General features: G+C 35.2%; 1 protein-coding gene across 2 annotated transcripts; it reads right to left on the bottom strand.

The window, feature by feature from the left end:
- Positions 1–1,849: 1,849 nt before the first annotated feature.
- Positions 1,850–18,344, bottom strand: LOC129255619 (zinc finger protein 768-like). Of its 2 annotated transcripts, XM_054893966.2 has the most exons (7): positions 17,477–18,344; positions 12,463–12,752; positions 9,707–11,097; positions 6,759–6,890; positions 6,012–6,144; positions 4,326–4,493; positions 1,850–3,711 (listed from the first exon to the last, which is right to left on the bottom strand). In XM_054893966.2, the coding sequence occupies exons 2-7, from the start codon at positions 12,551–12,553 to the stop codon at positions 3,515–3,517; spliced, it is 2,112 nt and encodes a 703-aa protein (XP_054749941.2). In that variant the 5' UTR covers positions 12,554–12,752; positions 17,477–18,344; the 3' UTR covers positions 1,850–3,514. The 2 variants fall into 2 exon arrangements, with proteins under 2 accessions (XP_054749941.2, XP_054749948.2); XM_054893973.2 differs by lacking the exon at positions 4,326–4,493 and having other exon boundaries at positions 2,026–3,711; positions 17,477–18,093.
- Between the last annotated feature and the right edge of the window lie 8,938 nt (positions 18,345–27,282).

Genomic DNA, 27,282 nt, shown 5'->3' with positions numbered 1-27,282 from the left:
AAAATACATATGCTGAATTTTAAGAGTACTATTGATAGCCGCCTCAGATCATTTTATTTCAAGGTGTTTCATAAGACAATTGCCCTTAATGCATTTTTATTTAAAATCAAGAGAAAAGATTCCCCAAACTGTTCATTCTGTAAAAGAGACCCTGAAACAATTGTACATATATTTTGTGATTGTCCGGTGGTTAACATTGTATGGGATGATCTTTTATCTATAATAAACCAAAAACAACATTCGAATATTGTCCTTTCCCCCTTTGTAAAGGTTTTTGGTATTCAAGGTGATAATTTTCTAACATTCATTTTCCTTGCTTTCAAATACTATGTTCACTTTTGTAAATTTAATAACAAAAACCCCAATATTGTGGAATTAAAAGCTCGTATCAAAGGTATTAAGGATATTGAATATGTTTTGGCGAAGAAAAATGGTAAATTACCTGTACATTTTAAAAAGTGGAGATTTGATATCTAATTTGTTTTATGAATCTGTCTTGACAAGTACATACCTACATGTACGTAAGTGCTGCTCTGTTTAATCATGTAAATAGCTTGTTGATTTGTTTGATTTGTACTGTGATTTATTTTTTGATCAATAAAGATTGAAAGAAAAAAAAAAGATCACGTATCGCGCGCGACTACGTCTGTATCGGCGTGCCGGAGCTTGATTGAGTCGCGTTACATGTTATAGGAGGGATGTTATTGGAATATGTGAAAGACGTTGTATATGATTTGCGATTGTCGGATGTGATAATTATGTACATTATAACATATATAAAAAATACAAAGGGAACCTGATTTCGTGGGGGTGCTGCCTATGGAAAATAATACACGCAGCACCCCCAGGAAAAATTTGGGGGTGCTTCAGCACCCCCAGCACCCCCGCGAGTTCCCAGGTCCCTGCTATATAACCCACAATATTCATATGATAACCATTCATTTGTTCTCGTCATCAGGCTGTGTTTTCAATTAAACCATTCCTTTCAGAAACTGCTAGAAACACATTGGGGAAAGGACAATTAAAGGCCTATTATGTTAGTGTTTTGGCGAGACAGTTTTTTTCAAAAATGTACCCACACGCGACACTGGGATGAGCCCCTATTATTTTACCACCCTTTTGAAATTGCTTCGTTCTCTGCTTAAATTTGAATATGATATGGTATTAATTGATGTAAATTAAGTGAAGATGTATAGGTGTTTAAAAAAAGAAAAACTATTTGAAGAGGCTGGTATTTAAAGGGAAATTCTATGCGGGAACAATCAAAGCAGAAGGCCTATTGTAGGCCCACATAAAAATTTAAAGCCTGCGGGCTTCGCGCTAGCGTGATCAGATTTCAGTAACTACCGGTATTTGAATTCATGTATGACCTTTTGGGAGATAACATTACGTACGTACGTAATAAATACTGCGTACGTACGTGATAATACTGCGTACGTACGTAATAATTATCACGTACGTACGTAATAATACTGCGTACGTACGTGATAATACTGCGTACGTACGTAATAATTATCACGTACGTACGTAATAATACTGCGTACGTACGTAATAATACTGCGTACGTACGTAATAATTATCACGTACGTACGTAATAATACTGCGTACGTACGTGATAATACTGCGTACGTACGTAATAATTATCACGTACGTACGTAATAATACTGCGTACGTACGTAATAATACTGCGTACGTACGTAATAATTATCACGTACGTACGTAATAATTATCACGTACGTACGTAATAATTATCACGTACGTACGTAATAATACTGCGTACGTACGTAATAATATTACGTACGTACGTAATAATACTGCGTACGTACGTGATAATTTTTTTTTTTTTTTTGATGTCAAAAATGTCCGGTTTGGGGCTTCGTATGTTTCCTTATTGTCAAATATTTAAAAATTGAAATGTTGTTTAATTAAACAATGAGAGGGACATCATCGACCCTCTCATTTTTATATTACTGTATTCTGCATATAACTGTTTTGTGAAAAATAAGCGAAACTTTAAAATGTCTTAACTTTCTTATATTACATCCGATTTTGATGAAATTTTCAGCATTACGCTTGTTTTATTTTTCTCTATTGATATTTTAGAAGTGGATTTGACCTTAAAAACACACACACTTCCAGTCACCCTAACATCCCTATTGCCCCCACAAGCGCACGTATACATAAATACATACACATGTCCAATACAATATAGCAAATGGGAACAATGATATGCCCTAATGATAAATATACACTTGTTCCATTGGGTGAGTTAGATAGGACAATTTATTGGCTAAAATATCAAGGGAGATTCATAATCCCTAACTTACCATATATTTCAATAAAACTTGTTCAAATAATATGGCAAAAATGTTAACCACGTTAGAGTATAATTTGATGATAAATTATAATTGACAATAATTATAGGATGAAAAAAAAAAAAAACGATACCATTACATAAAATTGAGCATTACCTTTTCACTTTTTGACATGCGAAAATCATATATTTTTAACTTTTGGATAATCTTGTTTTATACAATGTTTCCTTCTTATATTCTTATTCCTTCTTAAAGGCACCGCATGGTGCACCTTTACCATCAACATAATTTTAAACATGCATGTTCTCTCTGAAATTTACATGAATTTATTTTCACATAATTTGAATACATGGAACAAGTTTGATAGGTATTTACATTTTAGTAGTTGTTCATTCAAGGCTTATTGTAAAAATGAGAAAAGATGAGTATTGATTATCTATGCTACTAATATATTGCACATTATGATTCACACATAACCTTGGAATTCACAGATAAGAATATATCTACATGGCTTTAACATAAATAATAACAATATTATAAAAAACGATTAAAAGTATTAAGTATTTAACATCAGCAAAATAATGAATAATACATGATGTTAGGTAAAGGCAAATAATATATGATATCTTACAGGTAGATTGGATGGAAACATACTTTTAGAGAGGAATTAAATCATTCAAATACCTGTCCAAGTTGGTTATGAGAATATTAAGCACTAAAATCGACATACTGTATTTGTCGTACAGAGCTGTAAATGATTATTGAAATATTTGCAATCATATTTTGAAAAAAAATATCGTAAATCATCAAGTTTTGAGTAGTATGACCGTATGTCAGTTCGTCAAACACCTGGTGAGCGTGTCATGAAATAACTTGTCTTAAGTTTTATCCGACAAGTCCTGTTTTTTCGACAGTTACTATGGTAACAGTGCTTGTCAGCCAATCAGAATCAATGCAAGTTGTCAGATCTGACAACATGTTAGACAAAAATGTTGATGAAACGTATCCCTGAACAATAATATCTAAATAAAATTCTTTGAAACCATTTTCCGGGTATATACTTTGCAATAAAACGTATTCCAAATTCTGGCTTAAAAATTGAAAAGAAAGATGATTTCAATATAAATAATAAGACACGAGTTGTCGGGTCTTTGCTCAATTCTATATAAAACAATACAAATCGTATAAGAGAAGGATGCCTATAATAAGCTTTCTCCATCAGTGTATGGGTGAGATGCTAAAAGATGACTTTTCAAGGCATTACGTTGGTAAAAATCTTTACCGCAGTACTGACAAGCAAACGGCTTTTTATCGGCGTGTGTGCGGCGGTGAGTATTAAGAGTACTCGCCAATGTGAAACCTTTGTTGCAAACTTCACAGCGGTAAGGACGCTCACCTGTAAGTAAGGAGAAAAATGAAGCGGTCAACATTAATGTTGTATTACTTGTATATGTATGAAATTCGATATAAAATCGAATTGTTTATTGTTCATACCACTGATACCGTCTATGTCCATGATCATGATTAACTACTATTTTTAAAGTTTTTGTAAGATTTTTTCCCCTTCAGTTCTATTTAGATCCGAGGAAATATTATTATTGTGAGCTAATGTTGACAAGTTGTATTTTATTCGTATTCATCTATTTATTCATTACAACAGAAAATAATACAACTTACATACATAACATATATTCAATGGCATAACTGATAACAAACACTGTGTATATAAAGCATAAATCGTTCTTATTGATAACAAAATATGTGATGCACAAGGTAAAATAGATAATGCCTGTGGAAACAACGAGACTATATATTTTGTTGGATATAGGCCGTAAACTATAAATCTTGAAAAAAGTGCTTGAAATGGACTATCGCCTGCATGGATTGAAAGCTTAAATTAACGCAAAACTTAAGGTTTTTGGAACCCGATATTCCCAATGTTTGGATAACCCATATATGCAAATATTTAGCAATTTCTGAATATATTTGATTTTCATGAGGTTAATTTACCAGTATGTCGGTAGATGTGTGCCTGTAGATTTCCTTTCTGGTTGAAACCCTTCCCACAGTAGGCGCATGTATACATCTTGACCTCCGAATGCGTGCGCATATGGTAGGTCAAGTGGGTCAACTGCTTGAAGCCACGCCCACATTTCTTGCACTTGTGCGGTTTTTCACCTGCCAAGGGAAAATAGAGATGACCAAAAAAAAAAAGAATAAGGTAAAGATTTTTCAAAATAAACTTGACAGATTTTTCTTTGATATTAATTTGCATTTTCCGAAATTTTATTCCGACTTTTGGTTCTTTTCGTAACTGATTTTTGACGTTAACTTTTGAGGAAATTAAACAGTATCGTGACTGTAATCATCCTACCTTCAGTAAGAATATATAAGTGAATGCAAAATAGTCATTTGAATTTTTAATCCTATTAAGCGCTGTGGGAATGGCTTCGTTTATTTCTCTTTCAAATCCATGCAGCGATTCTATTTGATAACCGTATATAATAAATTCACCACAAAGAAAGATACAGACTGCAAGAACATCTTTAAATACACATTAATAATCATGATTTTAGAATTTCTTAATTACATCTTAGATCTGATCAATACTGCAAGAAATATTAACTTATACAGAAGTTCATTACTGCTATTTGATAACATGGAAATACAGCATCACTGAAAATCCATAGGTCTATAACTGGTTTTGACTCTCCTTGTTTTCTGTTGCAAACTTCTGCGTCATCAAAATATCTTTATATACATAAACGGGAGAGGCATCAGCCAGGGCTTGGGTTTCAATTCGAAATAAACTAAACAAATCCATGCAGCGTATGCCAAATTCTTATTAAAAAAGTAAAGTACTTCTAATAAAACAACAACAGATACACAAAACACCACGATACAATAGAAGAAGGTATCTATGGACGAATATGGAAAATTAAAACAGTTTGCGTTTCCAAAAGTTCACTTTGAAGTATCCTATTCGAGTACTTAAAATAAAAAACTGACATGAGCTTTGAGATTTTTAGGGATGAGTTTAGAAAAGGTTGAGGATGTCGTCCGTTTCTTGCTTGTGTGTTGTTATTTGTGGGGGTGGTTGTGTGCGTTGTTATTTGTGGGTGTGGGCTTGTGTGTTGTTATTTGTGGGGGTATGTGTGGTTGTGTGTGTTATTTGTGGGTGTGGGCTTGTGTGTTGTTATTTGTGGGGGTAGGTGTGTGTGTGTGTGTGTGTTATTTATGGGGGTGTGTCACTAGCGTACCTAAGGGGGACAGACTGCCCCCTGACGAGTCACAACTCATGCAGGGGACGTACCCCTACCCCCCTGACGAGGCACAACTGATCCAGGGGACGCCCCCCCCCCTTTTGATAATCAAAATGAAAACTTGAAAACCTTTTTTTTTTTTTTGCTTGTCAATTTTTTTTCTAATACGAAATGTCCTTTATTGGTGGTCGAAGACCTTTTTTTTTTTTTTTTTTTATTTGCTTGTCAAATTTTCTCCAAATATCCTCCAAAAAAATTGCCCCCCTTTTGGAAAATCCTGGGTACGCCGCTGGTGTGTATGTTGTTATTTGTGGGTGTGTGTGTGTGTTGTTATTTGTGGGGGGTGGGGTGTGTGTGTGCGCTGTTATTTGTGGGGTAGATGTGTGTGTGTGTGTTTGTGTCTTAGGTGGATCGTTATAAATAATATTCTTACCAGTGTGTGTATAGGAATGAATCTTCATATCAATCTTCTGATGAAATCCCTTGCCACAGTACTGACACACGAATGGTTTGTAGTTGGTATGGGTTCTCATGTGAGTGTGAAGATTCGATGCTCGGTTGAACGCCTGTTATTTTATAATAAAAACAGAAAACAAACACAAATGCTTAGGCTGAATAGAATCACAGTAGCAATTACAGCACATATATTTTACTTTATTTTCCGTTGATAATTTTCTTGGACCATTAATTGCATTTTCATTAAGGACTTATTTCCACAGCATCATGAATACATTACAATGGATTCGCATACAATATTCTTAAAATGAATATTTCCAATAACTGAATATTGACTGTTTCAAACCAATGAAATAAAGGAACTTTCGTATAAAGTTTACTAACAGGTTGCGTAACAACTGGGTAAAGACCAGCAAAAGCTTTTAAACAAGATTTCCGGAAGTAATGGTCTTTTTTTTTAAATGAATATTAATTTTGAATTGTCTATTTTCTCATCAGCTATCACACTTATTCATTTGTTTATTGGATTAAACATAATTGAATTTCGAATGCTCTCTAAGAGGAAAATGATTAAATTCACCTTTTAATTTCCACTCTTTGGCCCCGTTTCATAAAGCATGTTAAAAGTAGGAAGGTTATACTAACTGTTTCATAATTGTAAATGTAATATGAAAATTAATGAGGCATATAAGTGAAATGATTTGAATTTGCATTTTTTTTTTACCTTTCCACACTGCGTGCACACGTAAGGTTTGACCGTAGTATGGGTCAGGCGATGTCGGGTAAGGTTCCCGGGTTGTCGGAACGCTCTTCCGCATAGTTCACAAGCGAAGGGTTTATCTCCTGTATGGATGCGCTGTAAGAATGGGGGGGGGGGGGGGGAAATCCATTTAAATTATTCAAAGTAAGAACGATCGATAATTGGAGGTTTCAAATGTGAATTATATCAAACAAGATAAGGGAACGAGTGGAGATTTATCAAAAGAAATTGAGTATCTGAAACCCCTTTGTGCTTTATCAGATGGAGAATGATAAGCATCTTGGTCATCAGTGTAATGATAGAAAGTTAAACAGCTGAACGAACAGAGAATCAATATGAAGAGTTGAAAATATATAAGCTAATGTTGTGAACATAATCATTGTGCTAATAAGATGCTATGAGAATACTTCTTCTTTAAGAAATCTCATTCAGTGTAGTTGATATTAAAAGTGAATGACCCAATAAATGATGAATGTGAAGCACAATTGAAGTTACATCCCCTTCCTTTAGGGCCATTTTTGCCCCTGTCAGTGCCTGTCCAGGGCTGTACTCCATTGCTTACATACATGATTGATACGTAACGTTACTTCGCCAAAAATAATTATGTATCCTTCTAACCCGGGGGGGGGGGTGGGGGCCACTTCCATTCACGAGTGGATACCATGCGCGACCATGGGGTCTCGAAAAGCACCCTAAACACGTAATTTCCATATATTCTGAAAATGCGCCCCTTAACAAGTATTGGCGTGTGAAACCATACCCTTAACAAATATTGGTAACAAAACGTTACTCTTGGCAAATGTTCCCTGAATGAACCCCTAAACAAAAATGTTTTATTGTTACGGGTCCTTCGGTCGTCGGCTTTACCTTATTTGGTTTAGTACGACCCCACCTTCTACACCTCGCGCAAATCGGACTCTAAACACGAAGTGTTGGGGCAAAAAGGACATCCTTTATAAAACATTTTAATTTTGTTTTATCATCCCCGCGAATTCGACCCTAAACACGCAATTTTCCTAGCGAAATAGATACCCTTTTTTCATTATTTTTGTGTTTTTGACACCCTTATCACGTTACGTACGTAACGTGCCCTATCGTGAAAAAGACATCCTTTTTACGTGTTTTTTTGGTCGCGCATGGTATCCACTCGTCAATGTAAGTGGCCCCCCTGGGCCTTCTAATTAAACCCTTCTTACAGCCTAGCTGGAATATCATAAAAACATCGTGCATTCTTTTACATTCCATTAATTTTGGTTAATACGGAAGTAAAAAAAAGACAATGATCGACGGTATAACAAAGTGAGGATGATAACACGACAGCGCTTTCTTTTAACCATGGACCTAACTGCCCTTTCGCTCATAAAGAAAGAAATCGATACAACCCGTAGTCACCGGTTCATTTTATACCGGAACCTCGGCGCTTATCAAGACGGAGGAGACTGACGAGAATTGCAAGGGTAATTACGGCGGTTGTTCTTCCATGTATGTCTGGTATAATTGGTCTAATATTGCATCGATATTGAAAAGAAAACCTTAGGTAGCTGAATCATTTATTCAATGTACATATATTTCACTTAAAATGCAAATAAGCTTGCATTAATTTGTTATTTTATAGAGGAAGTGATAAATTCACTTTTACAAATAACTTCAATATTCGATGATAAGAAATAACTGGTTCTTAAAATCGCCAATTTGATTATTATTACATTTTAACTATGTCATGCACAGTCATGTACATGTATATACACGCAAATGAATGAATCCTTAAATATGTTATGTTTACCTATATTATGTTCCATAACGTCATATAAATCAAAACCTGCATGTTTCTTTTGTCTTCTTTACTAGGTGTAATAAAAACGAATAACTTTTTTTTTTTTTTTATGCGATACTTCCTTGATATTGAAAAGGTGTAATTGCTGCGAAGAAAAGAGTGGCAGTGTGAACATTCGTGAAATCTTCGACAGACAATCCTTTGTACATTATATCCAGAGGGATTCTGAGCATCATTTTATTGGTTCGCGTGCTCCTCTTTTATTCTCTACATCATCATCCATTCAAATCGATATTTGGCGCGTGGACACACTGGTCTGGAGGATAAGCACAACCCCTATTGATTCCCTGAACAGAAAACACGGCGTTTCATTCTTACGTAATAATCCCAAGCTGTCGAGCTTTTGTCACTTCGTAAAGGCAAGACTGAACAAAAAAGAGAGATGGATTCAAACACAACCCCACCTGGCATTGAGCAAACAGCTCTCTCCAGCGAAAAGGAGATGATTTTAAGAAGGTTTTTTGTCTTCATCTCTTTGTGTAAGACAAGTGAAATGAGATGATACTGGGAAAGTGGTAATAAGTGTCGGACTGAGTGTAGAGACTTAAGATAATTTTGTTCATGGATCATACTATTGAATGCGGATTATATTGTTGTGCACAGCTGCCGCTGTGAAGATCAAAACATGAAGAAATCAAATAAAGAGAGATCACAGAATGAGCTAAATCTTACAAAGATATCGAAATCTTGAAGTGGAGTGCAATGTCCTTCTCAGCTTGATGTAATAAAGCTTATCTCAATCTTGTTACTTCGAGTAAATGCGTGATATTCATAATATAAGGTGTATATTGAAAGAAGGTTACACAAAGTTTTGAGAAAAAAAAGAGTTCACTGCAAGGATATAAATGCAATGAAACCACAATAAACCATAGCCAAATCATACATACGAAGATAACATTTTTAATATCGTATGAAACACTTCGAAATCCGTACGTAGGCCTATTAGGATTTAATTTGATTTTACGGAATATCGATTATCAATAATGGTTGAATGAGAGAGAAATAGAAAGAGAGAGAGAGAGAAACATTTATTATTTGTTTCTGTAAGAGTAAAGTTAGTAAACATTATTTGTCTCACCTTGTGAGTGACTAATGTGTTGCTTCTGCTGAACCCCTTGCCACAAACGTCACATATGTACTTCCGGGGTTGAGGTGTCTTTGCACTGTTTGCCCTTCGACCTTTAGTCTCTCCTGTGTATTTTGGAATCAGGGGAAGGATGGCTCTGTCATCCATGTTGGACTCGCTGTCAGTCTTTTTATCGCCCTCTGAGATGGGATTTAGTCCATCCTGCAGAAGATACTGTTCTTCGGAGTCTTGCAGGAGAAATTGTTGTTCTGAGTCCTGGATGCTGTCTGCGTCATGGTGGAGTTCGTTATCGATGCCGTTTTGGATATACTCTACTCCCAAAATGGGTTGCCTGGTGAGTCGCTTCCCACCGGTTGGTGAAGAAGGTGACTGATCACCACTATCGTCATCTTCAATGCTTGTTTGAGAAACAGGGAAACGTGGTTGATTTAGGATAGTTGGACTCTCATATGCATTCGTTAAAGGTGAAGCAGAATCGCTGCTTTCTTCCTGTTCGTTAAATGTTGGCTTCACATTGCATATTGGTGGATTTTCAATGTCAGGCTGTGGTGGCGCATGGGATGCTGTTGGCGGGGACATTTCCACCCCTGGTCGTCCTCTACGGCTCGGATATTGATTGCGATCGAGTGGCTTTAGGCCGAAGCCACCAGAATACTTATGGGCCAGGAGATGACCATATGGAATACCAATAAACGGGTAGGATGATGGATGAATGGCAGTTGTTGAAGACATCTGATGATATCGCGGGTATTCATCATCTGCAGATCCTGCTCCAGGAAGTCTGACTGGCCCTCCCAGAGAGTGTTTCTTTAAGGATAACATATCTTCTGGATGAGATTTCTTGGAAATTCTACAGAATTCTTCATGCTCATCTACTTGTTCTTCATGTGACTGCTCACGAATCTTAAGATTCAGAGGTTCATCGAGAGGCTTTGACGCATAACCGCGAGGTGGCACTTGATAAAGTCCGCATTTAGGATCTGCAATGAGGTAACCAGGATGGCTCAAGAGACGATCACGAAGAATGTTATGACCCGTGATCTCGTGGTAACTAGCCAACCAAGGGTTAAGAACCAAACGTTGTGGGTCTATACTACCAGGTAGAGGACCATATCCCATTCCAAGATTCTCCGTCATGGGTACTCCAGGGTGAACTTTCTCAAAGGCTGAACCAGTGGACATGCGAAGGAGTGGTGGTGTTGGAGGATATAAACCAGGAGCTAGTGTGTAAGCAGGGTGAATATTTTTCAATCCTCGTGCTTCCATATCCATCTCTATGGCGTTAAGCTCACGCTTTGACAGACCTTCCGGATATATGTTTTGGCCGAAGTGTGACGAAGAGAATCCTTGATCAGGACCCCTCATGTGCATCCCCTCTTCATCTGTAAGAACAAAATAAATATTTAAACAAACGACAATATAGAGCAGGCTATTCTTAAATTCAAAAAGATTATCGAATGTAATGTTAGGAATATAATGAGAATACAAAATTATAGTATGATAATAATAATAATAATATTTATTATAATGATAACAATAATAATAATAACAATACGAATATATCCAGTTGGGTTCAGTCGTTCACAAGGTAAAAATATTTCGTTTTTATATTATTTTTTTCGATGTAAATGTCTTATTTTAAACTGTCACAATGGACGTTTGCAAGTATGCTATGATTGTTTTGGTGCTAAGGATGGGGAAAATATCCCATATTTTCATCACTTTCATAATTAAATTTACAGTATTAAACGTCATGGCAGTTCATAATATTTTTATTTGTTTACAACCGAGTCAAAGAAAAGTACAAGAATTCTGATGTGAGAATTTATTTTTGCGCTTAGTCAGTTAGTAGAAATGAACTTTTTTTTCTAATAGACGCACCAGACTGATAATGGTCCCAAGCATCTTTGATTATGTAAAAATGTTTAATAGATATGTGTAGATGAACAACACCGTAATTAAGATAATATAAGAGAACATTACCGATACTAAGGCAAACAAAAAAATAGGAAGGCATTATATTGATACTGATACTTAATTCTTTAAGCCATGTTAGTGGGGAAAATATTACAATCGCAACGCATAAAAGGAACATGTAAAATCGCTTAAAAGTGTCCGCCCTCAGAAAAAGTTTTTTTTTACATAATATGCAAAATATTCTCCCTTTTACAATTATTTTAAATATGATTATGATCAACAACGAAAAATAATGAGTAAATAAGATTATTAAAGAATGAAGCAATGTAATAAATAAATATATAAATGAAAATAAAAATGATAAACCACATATGAAACATTTAGGTACATGTATGAGTTTACTGGTCTTCCTTACTTATTTCGCTTCTTCATTGTTTCATAATCTTATTTACTAATTTTTTCAGTATTGATTATTAACATATTTAAATAATTGTTGAAAGGGAGAATAGTTTAAATAATGGTGACTGTCATGGTAATTATGATGTTGTTGATAAAGGGAAACTATTTATATAAATCAAAAGCGGCATGAGCATGAACTAAAATTATGCAATTGAAAGAAGATGATTATACACACACAAAGAGGAAAGAGATGAGAAAAAAGAGGTAGGAAGTATATACGAAGATAGCTAAGAGAAGAGAAAAGAAACGTAGAAGATTTATACATCGTTAAAAGGGAAAGAAATGGAACACACCACATGCGTTATAATTATACAAGACATAATAAAAACGAATAATAATTTTATCATTATGATAGTAGGTAAACTTCTTACCACCATGGACCATTTCATGACGAGCTAACAGCTCATCCGCTATGCTATCCACTCGAGCTCGCTTGTGTTTGACAAGAAATGCACGGGGCATGGTCAAGAATGGACGGGAGATTTGCGGGGAGTCAATCAATGACTTCTCGGTTGGGTGTAACAGGTCAACCGGTTGGATTGCTGCTCCTCCTCGGCGTTGTGGATGATGTAGTTCACGCCTATATCCTCGTGGCGCCGCGACAGGCTAGGTCAACACCGCAAGTCAGATATACCAGTCCGATTGAAGAATCGTTTTGAATCTGTATAAAGACAGGTTGTGTATAAAGATATTCCTAATTCATCAAGGATTTTGTATTTATTGTCAAGCATCAATATTGTGTTAGTTTCATAATCATGCATAATTACCTGATAATACGCTGGTATAAAGCTGCATGTCTTAAACGAATATAATTTCAAAGTCTTACCATTTTGTTCATAGATTACAACAGAAATTTACTGCAAAGCATGGGTAATTCCAGGTATAATCAAGTCCAACATTTGAATATAAAATGATTACATTGTAAATCCAAATTCGATGTTTCATATATAATTGAAATGGATGCAAAATATATTATGACGCAAAGTATTATTCAAACGTTATTCACAAGTATATGCCAGTGCCTGTAAAAATAAAGCTTGCAGTTAATTTTAGAGGAATCAATGCTCGGAGAATGATAATTATATTATCATTAATAAAAATTCTTACTGGCATCAAAATGATATGAAATGAATCAACGAATAAGAATCAAAAGAACGAGAAAGAAATACAATTACTTGCAGGATAGTTTCTTTAAAGTTTTTCCTAGGTATTTTAAATTATATATACACATTTTTTAAAGCTTTTCTTCGAAGCATTAAGGGTCATAGCATCAAGGACAATATATTGAATAATTCAACACTCTATTAAGTTCAGGGATTTAAAATGAAACCACATCGACTTGGAATAGGCCTTCTGACCAGCCTAATAGGCCTTTTTGAATTATTTTTAATCTCTAGTACTAACTTTTGAATGTGAAAAAATATACATTTTAAAATTCTATTGTTAGCTTTGTAATGAAATCCACAAGGTATAAATCTGATTCAAATAATCTGTTGGCCACTTTTCACAGCCGATCTGAATTCATTTAAAAATCCTTGGAATTTAGAATGAATACTTAAACTGATAATGGAACCCTTGTTCACATTACTCTTGAATAAATGCCAATATCCATCTATTTTCTGCTTTATTTCTTCAATTTAGATAGGTCTACAGAAGAAAAAAACGAAGAACGATAAATTAAAAAAAAAATTGTCTCGCCCCATCTTCTCGATAGATGTTGTGCCTTTTACAATTATTCGCGTCATGTTGCTAATACCCAAAAATATGTTTGATCAAGTCGATTGCGCAGACAATATAAAAAGAAGACTACTTGAAAAGTTTCTTGTTTAAACAAATGCAGAGCCATGTTTACAAAGTGTTTTTTGTAGCACAGTGAAAGTACAAGCCTTTCACAACAAACAAAGGCGAAGTATTTGCAGGTTTGACTTTTTTTGCAAAAAGAAACTGAAGAAGCTTTCTAAATAAAAGACAGGTTGGAGATTTTCATTCTTTTATCTCTTCTGTTATTTTACTTTTAAAAGAATGAGTTGTTTTGGTGAATCGCAGACTTATACCTAAGCCCACTTCTTCACAGTTTACTCCCATCTAAGAGTATCGAAAGAGAAAAGATTTGCACCGCGGAGGGTCTGCAGACAAACGCATTCGTGAGTTCCCATGAAATAACTTGATCGACTATGTAAAGGCCACACAGTCTTAAGAAAGTGTCGAGATTTTGTGGCGCTCAAACAAAGTGTAACAATAGTACCATCATCTGCAAACTTCTCTAGAATACAACTTTAAGACTTATATGCCTGATGTGCAGGTCTGAGTGTTTGAAGAAGTTGTCGGTACGGCTGAGTTTTGCATTTTCGAGTATTGACATTTGGAAATTGGAAAGAGGGGCAAAGCTGTCTTTTTTTTCTGGCGTATCATCAAGCAAAACATCGACATTCCAAAGAGATTGAAAGCTTTTCTTATGGATATATGAAAACACTTATGAAGTGAACAATACATTTGATTGTTCCAAAGGGAGGAAGTAGTGTAGTGTTTGGTCAACAATATGAAGATCCATTGTAACGAAAGAAAATAAGAATCTAAACCGGTAGCGGCTTATCACCGGTGGGCAAACAATTCAAATAAAGTGATATTTTTCAACTTTCGTCTAGAAATATACAGATTTCATTTCAAAGTTTTTAAGATGTCAGAAATAGATCAAGTGAAAATTATTTGATTAAAAACACAGAGAGGTCAGATTGTCGCACATATTTTAAAGTATAACCTTTGATAGGTAGCATCAATCAATCTTCCCAGCTCAAAAAACTTGAATATACCTATTGATTATGCATGTTGCATTTCTAAAAAAAAGAAATACATTGAACATGAAATTGTCCAGCGATTATATGTGGATGAAATAGTAAGATAGAATTATCATTCAATTTCGGTTTAAAAAAATGAAGGGATATATTTGATCTATTTGCAGATATATAAATTTTGAATTACGCAAATTAGACTCAACCGGTCAGGAAAGAAGGAACTCTTTTGAATTACTAGTAACGCCTGGACAGAAAAACAATCGTGAATGATAGGAAATTGTGATGTATTTCATCTAAATAACAAAATCTTGTTTCGCTGAAGCTTCGCTTATGTTCATTCTTCAATCGTTGTATACATGTTCATGTATTTTTTTGTGCTAATTTAATGTTATAGGTTATCAGAATACTAAAATTTATTGAAATTGTAGTATGCATATACGTGCATGAATAAATTGCTGAGAAATGTTTAGTTCTGCATGTGCAACTTTCGGCATCAGGAAAACCAATTCCGATAAGCAAATTTATTTCTGATACAATACCCCCCCCAAAAAAAAAAAAAAAAAAAAAAGAGGTTGACTTTGTTTCATCGGGATTTACATCGATGCTTATATCGTTAATATTGTTCGCATTTTTTTTCAAAATAAAATCATAGGCACGGTTTTATCATTTTATCCATTAATTTTGCTGTGAAAAAACCAAGACCGTATTCTCACAAAATCATGATGATGAAAAAGGCAATGTCCTTCTTAACTTCATCGTAAATTCAAGCATGAATACGTGGTATATTTCTAAATCACTGTGTCTTGTTTTAAGAAAATGGTGTGCATAATGATTCGTTCACAAAATTCATTTCCAACAAGAATAAATGCACAGAGTGTGGAAAAAATTATAGATTTCGTATTTTCAGAATAAAAGAATGAAAGAAATATTTAGGGATTTCATTACATAATTGTTATCGATGTACAAAACTTTTAAACATCCCTTTCAGGTCATTGAGAGATGACTAGGGAATGACATTGAATTAAGATCACTATACCAATGAACTAATCGTATTTATGATAATGTGCATTCAAAATGATAGAAAATCAATGCCTTGCGATCGTTAGTATATAAGATACTGAGCTTTTGAGCGGGAGATTCACTCCAAAGTTAATCTTGCATTTTTTATCAAAGAATGATTTTATTTAAAAAGGCGGATAAGCCAAGGTTTCAGAAATATACTCAACAATGTCAAAAATAACAACATATTTTTAGCCGTTACTCAAGATAATGAAGTGAAAGAAATGACTTGACATTATTGAAATATTATTGTTTTAGGGGGAAACGAGCATTTCTAAGAACCACACTCATATACCAAAATAATCTTAAAAGATGAAATGTTTGAAGTTGACAATAACTGTAAAAGAAATCATGGCCTCACTTGAATAGTTTGGTATAATAATATTTTGTGGGATGATAACAAATCTGATGAATATTGATGAGATGTTGAAATAATGATTAAAATAACAACATCAAAAATTTTCTTCACGTTCTTATGGACATCATGATACCGAAACACTAAACATATAAATACATAATAAAATGAAAAGTAAACGACTTAGGTAAACTGATCTCACGATATCAACTATAGTAATGAGCTTGAAAGGTAGTTTACATATATGAAAACCCAAGTGATCTTTTTGGCTGACTAAACATACTTAAATGACGTCATCGAAATTATAAGGGAGAGATTTCATGACTTCAGACCCTTCAGCCACCTAAAATTCTGATAGATGAAACCCTCTTGAATGAATACCTTAAAACCTTTAAGATATCCTCGGCTGACTAAAACCAAAACGGAGGCAATTCGGACAACAAAAGCCGAGCTTTCAGTCGCATGCTGTGCGCATCCAACGATCTTGTCAACAAATAGCGAAGAGAACAATCCCCCATGCCCCTCAGCTCTGGCCGCCTGTAGCAGGTGGTTGCTTACGGTCTACAAGCTGGGGCTTCCTTTTCTTCAAAGGCTATCGATGAGATAGGATGAGATAGGATTACACTCCTTCCATCTTACAAAGTCTTTGTGTCTAAAATGGTGTTTTCAAAGCAAATTTCCCAATCGAACAAAACGGAAGTTTTTTCCGAAGGAAGAGAAAGGCTTCTCAGTCTGAGATGCCGTATAGGAAAATTGGTTGGCCTAATTGCGAACAGTTTTTGGGTCCATTTTGTTCTTATTGATATTAGTTGGTCTGAGTAGTGAATGTGAAGGTTTATGATGAAAAAAAAAACGATTTTCTTGGACATGTCTGAATAAAGCAGATTAAATGTTGCGTGAAAAATGTCCCAACATATTTATTATGTGTTCTCTATCAACCATAAAAAAGGCATCTGAATACATTGTAATTAGAAATAATTGATTGATCATCATGATCATCAGAGCGTAGAAAATTCTTAGAAATGGGCGTACATAGTAGAAACATCGAAATGAATGTTAGAATTAATATGCAAACTAAAACAATGCGCGAGAATATAGCACTTGTCATTTACTTTAAATAAAGGTAGAGAAAACAACATTTCAATTATAAATTTTACGAGAAAACAAAGTTACACTCACCTTTTCACCTTATTATAAGTATTTCAAGTTCAGCCGAAGTAAAGATGAAATGACGCAGCTGATGACGAAAATGGAAAATGACCTTCCTTTCGTAAACGGGATAAATGGTTTAGAAGTAGACAATATTGGTGTAGTTCACCCTTTTCCAACTCGGCAACAGTATTGATAACTGTGATTTCAAGTTTGAAGATGTAAATGTTGAACTTCAAAGTTCGATGATGGAAAGTATGAATTTACAAATTTTGATAAAACAAATTTCAATTTAAAGTTCGTAAGCATATGGGGTTATGCTAACTTTTTCTTTTCGAAAACGTAAGAACGAATAAAAACTTTTGAATTATTTTTTGTTGACGAACAAAATATGAGATGATTTTCCTCTCAATGACGATGTGCCGATATGAGGCTGCTTTGAAGAGTGGATGCGCACTGGTCGATACAAGGCATCTGCTTTCTTTTTTCAGCCTATCGGTCAAACATTTCATGTGTAACATGCCAGGGGAGTGGCAGATGAACAGCTAGCCGCTGACCGCTTGTTCATTGGTCAATTTCTCAAGCAAAGGGGACTGTGCACTGGACCAGAAGAAAGATCCGCCCGCCTTGCGATTGCTTGTGAGAGTGTCATCAGGAACAACCTTCAAGCGTTTCTATGGCGCAATGTACTCCGAGCCAATCACATGCGATTATTTCAGTTTTTCACAACTATAATTATGTAGACCTATATCTATCGTGTATAATGAAACACAGATGTGGAAGTGAACGTGGTTGGATATCAAGTTTTTCCCCAAAAGGTTTATTCTTTGTCTTGAAGCTTTAGCACCGCGACTCCCCCTCCCCCTCTCTACCTCTGTTATCTTTAGTTTCTCTTTTTATCTTTGCAATGCTCATCTCTCCTTATTTTATAATGTAGTATGTGCATGCAAAATAAGATACAGATTTGTCTTTATCGAAGCTCCCTAATCCCGTCAATACTGGCATGACTGTGTTAGCTGTTTTAATGTTTTCGTAAATGTCGTAACGTCTGATTTATTTTTATCACTCGTCCGTCCAACATGGACTGAAACTTTACTTTACCTCGAACACCTATAATGTAATTAGTAATAAGATGACATGCCTTCATCATATTTTCTTTTTCATGCTACATAGACAAAATATTGAAATTCTCCGGAGAAACTGATTTTTTAGAAGATTTTCCTCAATGTTCCTCATCCTGAATTTCCAATTAGCGTGATTAGATAATGGTTCCAAACACTGCGATGACAAAGTTATACCAAGAATATCGTAAATATTTCAAACGCTTGCGCCTTTTAAATTTTCTTCTTTTTTGTCAGAATCCTGAACAACTTTCATAATTGTGCTAATGCTATAATTGTTCAGATCATCACATCCATCATCCACTCCCCGATATGGCGGTATACCATTGCATTAATAATTCAGTTTCATCTTCATGAAAACCAAGATTAAATCGTTTTCTGAGATATTACGTGATTTACAACAAGAGAATATATCAATCTCCATTATCAGCATAAAATGGCGGTCGACTGAAAAATAAATGTCGTCTTTTCTCTCTCTCAGTGCTCGTATTTCTTCTTCTTTCTTTGTTTCGCTCCCCCCCCCTCTTGAAACATTTGGGGTGTACTATCCTTTTGGTTGTCTGCCCGCTTGTCAAACATTTATCTGACAGAGTGATACACTGTTATTCTATAACATTCTTATTCAACACTCTTTTATTACTTTCCTTCGTTACTGTCATTTCTTCGAACCCTTTCAAAGAAGGAGCCACTATAATTTGGTATATTATTTTAGTATTTTTTTAATGAAATTTTCGTTTATGAACGTTACTTTATTGTGGTTATCAAAACCATGCTATCCAAACACATTATTACACATGCATATTTATTCAGATTTTAGTTAGTTTCATCTACTATTATAACTTTCACTTGATTTCGTCTTTCTATAATCATCAGTTGATTTCTTCGATCCTTTCCTTCACCTTTCATCATCATTCCTCATCTCTCAACCTCTTCTCACAATGTTGATTAGTTCTCCCCTCAGATGAGGCTATATTTCACCCTTTTCTTAATATCCTTTATATTCCGCCAATCTTGACTACCCATCACCATCAAAAGCTGGCTAGGACGAGATGATAAGACAAAAGGGGGAAAGTTGCAATATACTGCGAAGGTGATATGGCGCGATACGAGAGAGTGGATATACCGAATGCAATTAAAGTATTACGTAACGAGGCGAATTTTGTTTGCCGAGTCGCTTTGTGAAATACATATATATTATATATGCCCTTCGTACCAAGATAATTAGAGGCTCGGAGTAAGTGCACGCACATCCAATTATTGGAAAGTGCTTTCTGGACCAGTTTACATTCAAAACATAACATTGTAATGTCCATTGGACTGTTACATGATTTTATATCAAATAGGCCATGTGTCATAAATCGTGGAAAGGAATGTCTCACTGAGTGGCAAGCGCTGAAGACTCTTGCATTTGTGTTAAAAACACTTTCAAGTCTTTTTTAGCACTTAGCGGGAAAACACTGTCGCGTCCTAAGAAATTACTTGCGATTTTAAAACCAGTTTTTACTACCATTTATGAACTCTGAAAAATAAACCGTACCCGGACGATGCCGATTGGCACTATACGTCAACAGTCTTATTTTGATTTGATGTGTATAGTGAGATTACATTATTTTGAAGTTACTTGAGATGCTCATCATAATTACCACCGAATGTTTCCAGGATACTCATGAAATAGTTATCGACCAGTTTAATGACGATCCGAATAATATGGCAATGATATCAAATAGTGATGATATCGATTATTATTATTAGCATTGGCATTATTATCATTATTATTATTATTATTATTATACATTTACAAATTGGTTAAAAGTACTGGTCCTTCTTATCTTGTAAGCACAATTGCTCATTACACACCTGCTCGTACTCTACGTACGTTCCATGAATGACACCACCAAACTCGTTATACCTAGAATAAACCTCTCCATAGCAGAAAAACGTTTTAGTATAGCCGGATCTAGACTTTGGAATACACTCCCCTCTACCATCCGGAAAACACCGACCATAAAAAATTAGCATCTTTCAAACGACAACTCAAGTCATATCTTTTTCCAAATACCTAGTATAACATATTCATTCATGTATTGTTTTGTTAATTTTTGCTATCACTGTTTGGTTTGACTGGCTAACCCATCTGGGGTCTGGTGGCCGCAAGTGCTATACTAGAGCTTCTGTGAATGATGTGCCTTAAATGGTTTGTAAACGGAGCAGCAAGCAAGAGGCCACCAGGTCTCACCTGGCACAGCTGAGAATACAAATAGGTGATTCAATTTAATGTACATGAACACAATTTTATATATTCATATTTTAATTACTTAACATTTAGTTATATATTCTATGTCTGACAATAATTTGTAAACGCTGTGATACTTAAGTGTATAGCGCATATAACCATTATTGTTATTATCAATATCATTATTATCTCTATAAACATCATCATCATAATCATTATTATTGTTGTTATTTATTAACGATGTTGGAGTTCATCGTATAAACTGTAAACATACCAGGTTTGAAGAACCTAGTGATTTTCATATCATGATTGCATAGTATTTGCAACTGAATCTTTATAAACCTTTCAGTCTAATCTTACGTCCAATGAACATTCTTATCCAATGTATTTAATTTTTCGAAGTGATTTGGGTAGTGAGTGATACGAGGGGGAGATGGAGTGCGAAGGAAGAGTTTGTTGTCTCGTAGCCGGATATATCACGACCTTGCGTAACGTCTCAGAACATCATCCACAGCTACTGGTCATCGCTTCGTATCACGATTAATTAAGGGTTTCGATCGCTGGAATTGTTTAAGGGGGTGTGGGCATCAGTCCTATTTTTATTATTACCTACAGAATTAAAGCAAGAGGGGAAAATCGTAATCCAAGAGCCCTCAGATTTGTTCGAGCAAGCAACACACTAAATTTGTCAAAACGTTTCGTCACCAGTAATCTATACGTTACCCTTGCAGAGGCTACTGAATATCTTTTTTTTTCCACATCGATAAAAGCCAAACTTGGACATAATAACAACAAATACCAGAATTTAAATGTGATTTTCATGGGTAAAACAGTCTACCATCATTTAAAACAAAAACCCTTCTACTTTGAAGTGGCGGTATCACTGCCACCCGGCCCAGAATCATTATCCCGCTTTAGAACATCTTTTGTAAATTGCTTCTTGGATCGTGATCGATTAACTGATTGAAATGGAGGTGGCCGAGTGGTCTATAGGCGCCTGGTAATACATGGAAAGTCCGGGGGGTTCGATCCCTGTCCGCGGCACCTATGCCCGTGAGCAAAAAATGTAGGCCTAATTTTCTTTAATTTCACATTTGTATTCTCTCAGCCACGCCATGAAAGGTAGTGGTGCCCTTTCTGGCGCCACAATGGCCCGGGTAGTTAAAATGTTAAACGGTTATCGACTAGCTTCTTGTTTGACAGTTAGGGTATTCTCAACCCATCGAGGCATCCCTGGTCAGCTTCACTCCCCGGATCGTTATTTTACCCTTCTCATTTGGTTTCTGATCGCCACTAGTAGCCAAGCATAATGAATTACCGCCACAGCACCATCACAACCATCCATGACCCTTCGAGATCAATATTTTGTGGGAAGGTGTAATATTGCAACACTATTATAAAGAGTAGGCCTAAGATATAGTCTTTTAGCGTCGATTATGTTAACAGGTTTTTTCTTTTTAATGGGAGGGAAAACTTGAATATTCAATTTTGATACATCATAGAAGCTGTCATATTATCCCGTATTTTCATTTGCTGGGTTAAAAAGATAATCATAAGTGAATAGTCCCTATACATTCTGTAGTTCCGAATCGCTAATAGGCCCTATACCATTTATTGTATATATTGTATGTCTATAGACATACAAAAATATTACACTGCAAAAACTCCGGTGTTGATTTAACACCAGCTCGGAATCTATATATGTCCACACCAGAGAAGTATTGAAACAACACCAGTTTGGAATCAAACCGATGCTGTTTTGATACTAATTGGTGGTGTATAAACACCTATCTGGTGTAAGACTAACACCAAAACCGGTGTTGTTTAACACTTATCTGGTTTGGACATATATAGATTCCGGGCTGGCGTTAAATCAACACCGGAGTTTTGCATCGTACCAATATATTCAAATTCACAAATGAAAATATAATATTTGCGTTGGGTGTCACCCTCACTTTGTCATGTTCGTAAAAAGCGGAACGAAATATCTTGAACTGTTGAAAAAGATGTGTAAGGTTAATGAATTGTTGCATGTGCTTGCTGACTATTCTAATAAACGAACATTTCTCTATCCATCAAGATATGAGGAGCTTAATTTGAATCATACTAATTTTAATTTTGGAACATAAAAGTCGACAATGAATGAAAACAAAGCAGTGATTCACAACTTTACAAAACGGCAACAGTAATGCGATTTCAGCACTCGTTCTTTAAAACCCTGATACAGATTGAATGAATCTCGTTAAAGAATGAACGCGTTCAGCTATGAGGTACACTGTAACAACTCATTTTAACCAGATTAGTGAAGACGCGTGCCTACTTTAAATAATCCGGTCTTCCACTTTCACTGGGCTATTGTTAACCAATACGAGTTCCTTGGCTGATTTTCTCCTCAATCTTTATCATTTAAGATTTTTTTCTCAATTGCCACGCGCCAGCCAAAGGTACTAAAGATGGACTTAAAATGGTTTCTCGAAGCAACTTGAGGATATCGATTTAACATCCTTTGTTTTGGAAATCAAAGAATAAATGGGCGATCGTGTTCTTTATTTGTTGATGTAGATTTTTTGAAAGAGGGGGGGGGGGGGGGGGGGTAGCTAAGCCTGAAAGCGTATAATGTCAGAGAGTTGTCCGAAGTAACTATTAGAATAAAACATTGAAATCGGACTTATATTTACCGCAGATATATATTAAAGGGGCAATAACAAAACAAATTAAGTGCCCAAGCATATTGCTATTGCTATATGCAGGTTTTGTCCTTAGTTGTTTAAGAACATACAAAAGCGATAGCCAGATCTGATTACGAAGCCAGGTTCTTGAGGCGAGGGGATGAGTGCCATCTCCAACCAAAAGTTGATTTTAATAAAAAGAGACAAATTCAACAAGCATAACACTGAAAATTTCATCAAAATCGGATGTAAAATAAGAAAGTTATGACATTTTAAAGTTTCGCCTAATTTCACAAAACAGTATGATATGCACATCCTGGTGGGTATGCAAATGAGGAGACTGATGACGTAATCCACTCACTATTTCCTTTGTATTTAATTGTATGAAATATGAAATATTCTAATCTTCTCCTCATTGTCAAGTCAAACAACGATTAATTCCTCTCTGAACATGTGGAATTAACACTGTTTAATGCTATATGGTTCAGTCAAGTTGGTCCTTATTGTCAAATCTGTAAAAAAATGTAATATTGTATAATTCAAACAATAAAAAAAACAAGAGAAATAGTGAGTGATGGACATCATCGATTGACTCATTTGCATGTCACTGAGTTATGCATATCACTGTTTTGTGAAAAATAAGCGAAACTTTAAAATGCCATAACTTTCTTGTTTTACATCCGATTTTGATTAAATTTTCAGCGAAATGCTTGTTTGATTTTCTCTATTCAGATCCACATTTATCTGGGGTGGACTTGACCTTTAAAATCGAATGAACTGGTACACACATTTTTTGGAAACGAAATAGTAAATGTTGGGGGGAAAAGTGATGCCCATGATCTCAAATGCTCCAAATGTTATCTCCTCATCAATAGTAAACAAGGGAAAGGGGGTCTAAGCATGGACCTACAGTTCTAACTACGGTGAAAGGTTATATAATATCGATTTAAGAGTAAGATACATGGACAGATCAAGACCGACAGTGACCTGTAAGATTGAAAGAGATGAAGAGTGAAGTGAATAAAAAAATAGAAAATTTGAAATCGCAAAAGAGACTGATAGAGGGAAGATTAAATCGCCACTTGAACGGCTCCAAAACATCAGTTCTCATATGTAGTAAAACAACCTCTTATGTTTTTTTTTTCATCCAGATTTCAGCTAAGCATCAACTTTAATCCACTGTACTCATCTTCGCCGAAGACAAAGGCGACAGATTCAGTCGGCGCGTGGCGTTCGATCAAGCGATGTATCACCGTCAGTTTGCCGCTATCCCAGTGGGACGTAAATGGGCTCAATTTTCAGAAACAGGCTTGTCTGTTACGTAACACGCGTTATTGGAAGAGTACAGTGCCAATGCATTGTCAGAGATGAGAGTGGAATTTACATCAATTATCAATGAGACTAATTTATATTTTCTCTGCCTTATGTTATTGCTCATTCTTATTCTCTTTCCCTTGGATCTCCATCTTTCAAGTGTTTTGATCAGAATCTTGCTCGACTCATGAATTCATTCTCACTGATCTCACCTAAGATTTGTTCAAGAATTCTCTGTTTTACACTTATCATTTTTAGATATCTGTTTCTATATATTTAATCTCAATTTTATTTTTTCACTCTATCATCATTTCCATATATCTTGCAGGCTCTTTACATAATATTTCTTTCTCTGTTTATTTCTCACTATCTCACCCCTCTCCAGGCCCACTCTTATTTCACTCTCATTCCCCTATCATCCATCCCTTTCTCTTACTGCTCATTTCTTTCTATCTTCTCTAACTCTCTTCACTTTTATTGTTTTACTTTCTCATCTCTCTTTTTCTCACATTCATTCATCCCCTCTACAACTGTTCATTTATCTCTTTATTCACTGTAATTGTATCATTGTAATCTTTCCTCATTTATTCAAGATAAAATCAAGTTTATATAAATTATTGTAACTTGATTTTATGTTATACCAAATAAATGATAATCTGAATCTGAAAATTTACCCCCTCCCTCCTTATATTCTCTATCAAAATGTTCATTCTCTCTCTCACAATACTTCTCTCGATCTTCTATCATTCATTCATTCATTCCCTCTTCCTTCCGTTCACTAATATTTCGTTTCTCTTTCCCTTTCCCTCTTTCCTTACCATTTTCACCTTACAACATTTCATAGCTTAAACTGAAGTATGCAGAAAAGGAAGATGACTTTATGAACAGGCAATTTTATCATAATCCAAATACGAACGAAAATGTACAAAAACCTGTTTTTTTTTTATACAAAACAAAAATTGATTCCCAAGATATTCGTGAAAGTTTTTGTAACTCATGGAGTGTTCAATGTATATTGATAACAATTTTGTAATTTACTACAAATCATAATTAAAAAAGGTGATCAACATCTTTTCTTCTATAGGAAAACTTGTTTTACCATCAAAAGAGAACATATTTTTAAGTCTGTAATGTCAACAGTCTATCTTTCTCTTCACTGTTTTAGCTGAAAATATCTATATCTTTATATGAATTCCTCCTATTATTGAAATAAATAATCTCAATTACCTATCCTCTGAAGGGTTTGCAACAAGAAAAAATCTTCCCTTCTCAAACAGAAATTCATAAATTCCGGTGATTTGTTAAGACAAAAATAGTCATGCATTGAAAAACAAGTGGAATGCCTCTGGCGGTCTCACCTGCATCACGCGATTCAATATAGCAGCAGTGCTGACTTTGAAAAACACCATTCATATAATGATACAATATTACATTCATTGACATTGGACCTTGATCATGTGACCTAAAACTTGTCAGTGATACTTGATTACCCCTATATCCACATTTTATACACTATATCTATAAACTTTGAAAGTTATGACAGCAATCTAATAATTACCTCTAAAATGGCCAAAGTTCAATGACCTTAAATGACCTATGACTTTGGTCATGTGACCTGAAACTCGCATGAGATGTTCAGTGATACTTGACAACTCTTATGTCCAAGTTTTATGAACTAGACCAATATACTTACATAGTTATGATGGTAATTCAACAAATACCCCCAACATGGCCAATATCCATTGACCTTTGACCTTGGTCATGTGACCTGAAACTCGCACAGGATGTTTAGTGATACTTGATTACTCTTATGTCCAAGTTTCATGAGTCAGATCCATAAACTTTCAAAGTTATGATGGTAATTCAACAGATACCCCCATTACGGCCAAAGTTCATTGACCTTTGTCATGTGACCTGAAATGCACACAGGATGTTCAGTGATACTTGATTACTCTTATGTCCAAGTTTTATGAACTATAATAATAATAATAATCCGTTTTTTATATAGCGCTTAATACATCGGAACGACGTGTCTAAGCGCTTTACAGATATATAACTATACCAATATACTTTCAAAGTTATGATGGTAATTCAACAAATACCCCCAATTTGGCCAAAGTTTATTGACCCTAAATGACCATTGACCTTGGTCATGTGACCTGAAATTTGCAAAGGATGTTCAGTGATACTTGATTACTATTATGTCTAAGTTTCATGAATCAGATCCATAAACTTTCAAAGTTATGATGGTAATTCAACAGATACCCCCAATTTGGCCAAAGTTCATTGACCCTAAATGACCTTTGACCTTGGTCATGTGACATGAAACTCAGGCAGGATGTTCAGTAATACTTGATTAACCTTATGGCCAAGTTTCATGAACTAGGTCCATATACTTTCTAAGTTATGCAGTCATTTAAAAAACTTAACCTTTGGTTAAGATTTGGTGTTGACGCCCCGCAGCACAGTGGGCCAGAATGAGTTGAAAGTGCGTCAAAA

Source organism: Lytechinus pictus, chromosome 1 (genome assembly GCF_037042905.1).
Source record: "Lytechinus pictus isolate F3 Inbred chromosome 1, Lp3.0, whole genome shotgun sequence".
Lineage (NCBI taxonomy): Eukaryota > Metazoa > Echinodermata > Echinoidea > Temnopleuroida > Toxopneustidae > Lytechinus > Lytechinus pictus.
This window is presented reverse-complemented; position numbering and strand designations above follow the sequence as displayed.

Excerpts from the sequence above, each read along its gene's own strand:
- LOC129255619 (XM_054893966.2), bottom strand. The coding sequence starts at position 12,553 with ATGCCCCGTGCATTTCTTGTCAAACACAAGCGAGCTCGAGTGGATAGC. Across the intron at positions 11,098-12,462 it reads TCATGAAATGGTCCATGGTG|ATGAAGAGGGGATGCACATG; the intron begins GTAAGAAGTTTA and ends TTGTTCTTACAG. Across the intron at positions 3,712-4,325 it reads ACACATCTACCGACATACTG|GTGAGCGTCCTTACCGCTGT; the intron begins GTAAATTAACCT and ends CCTTACTTACAG.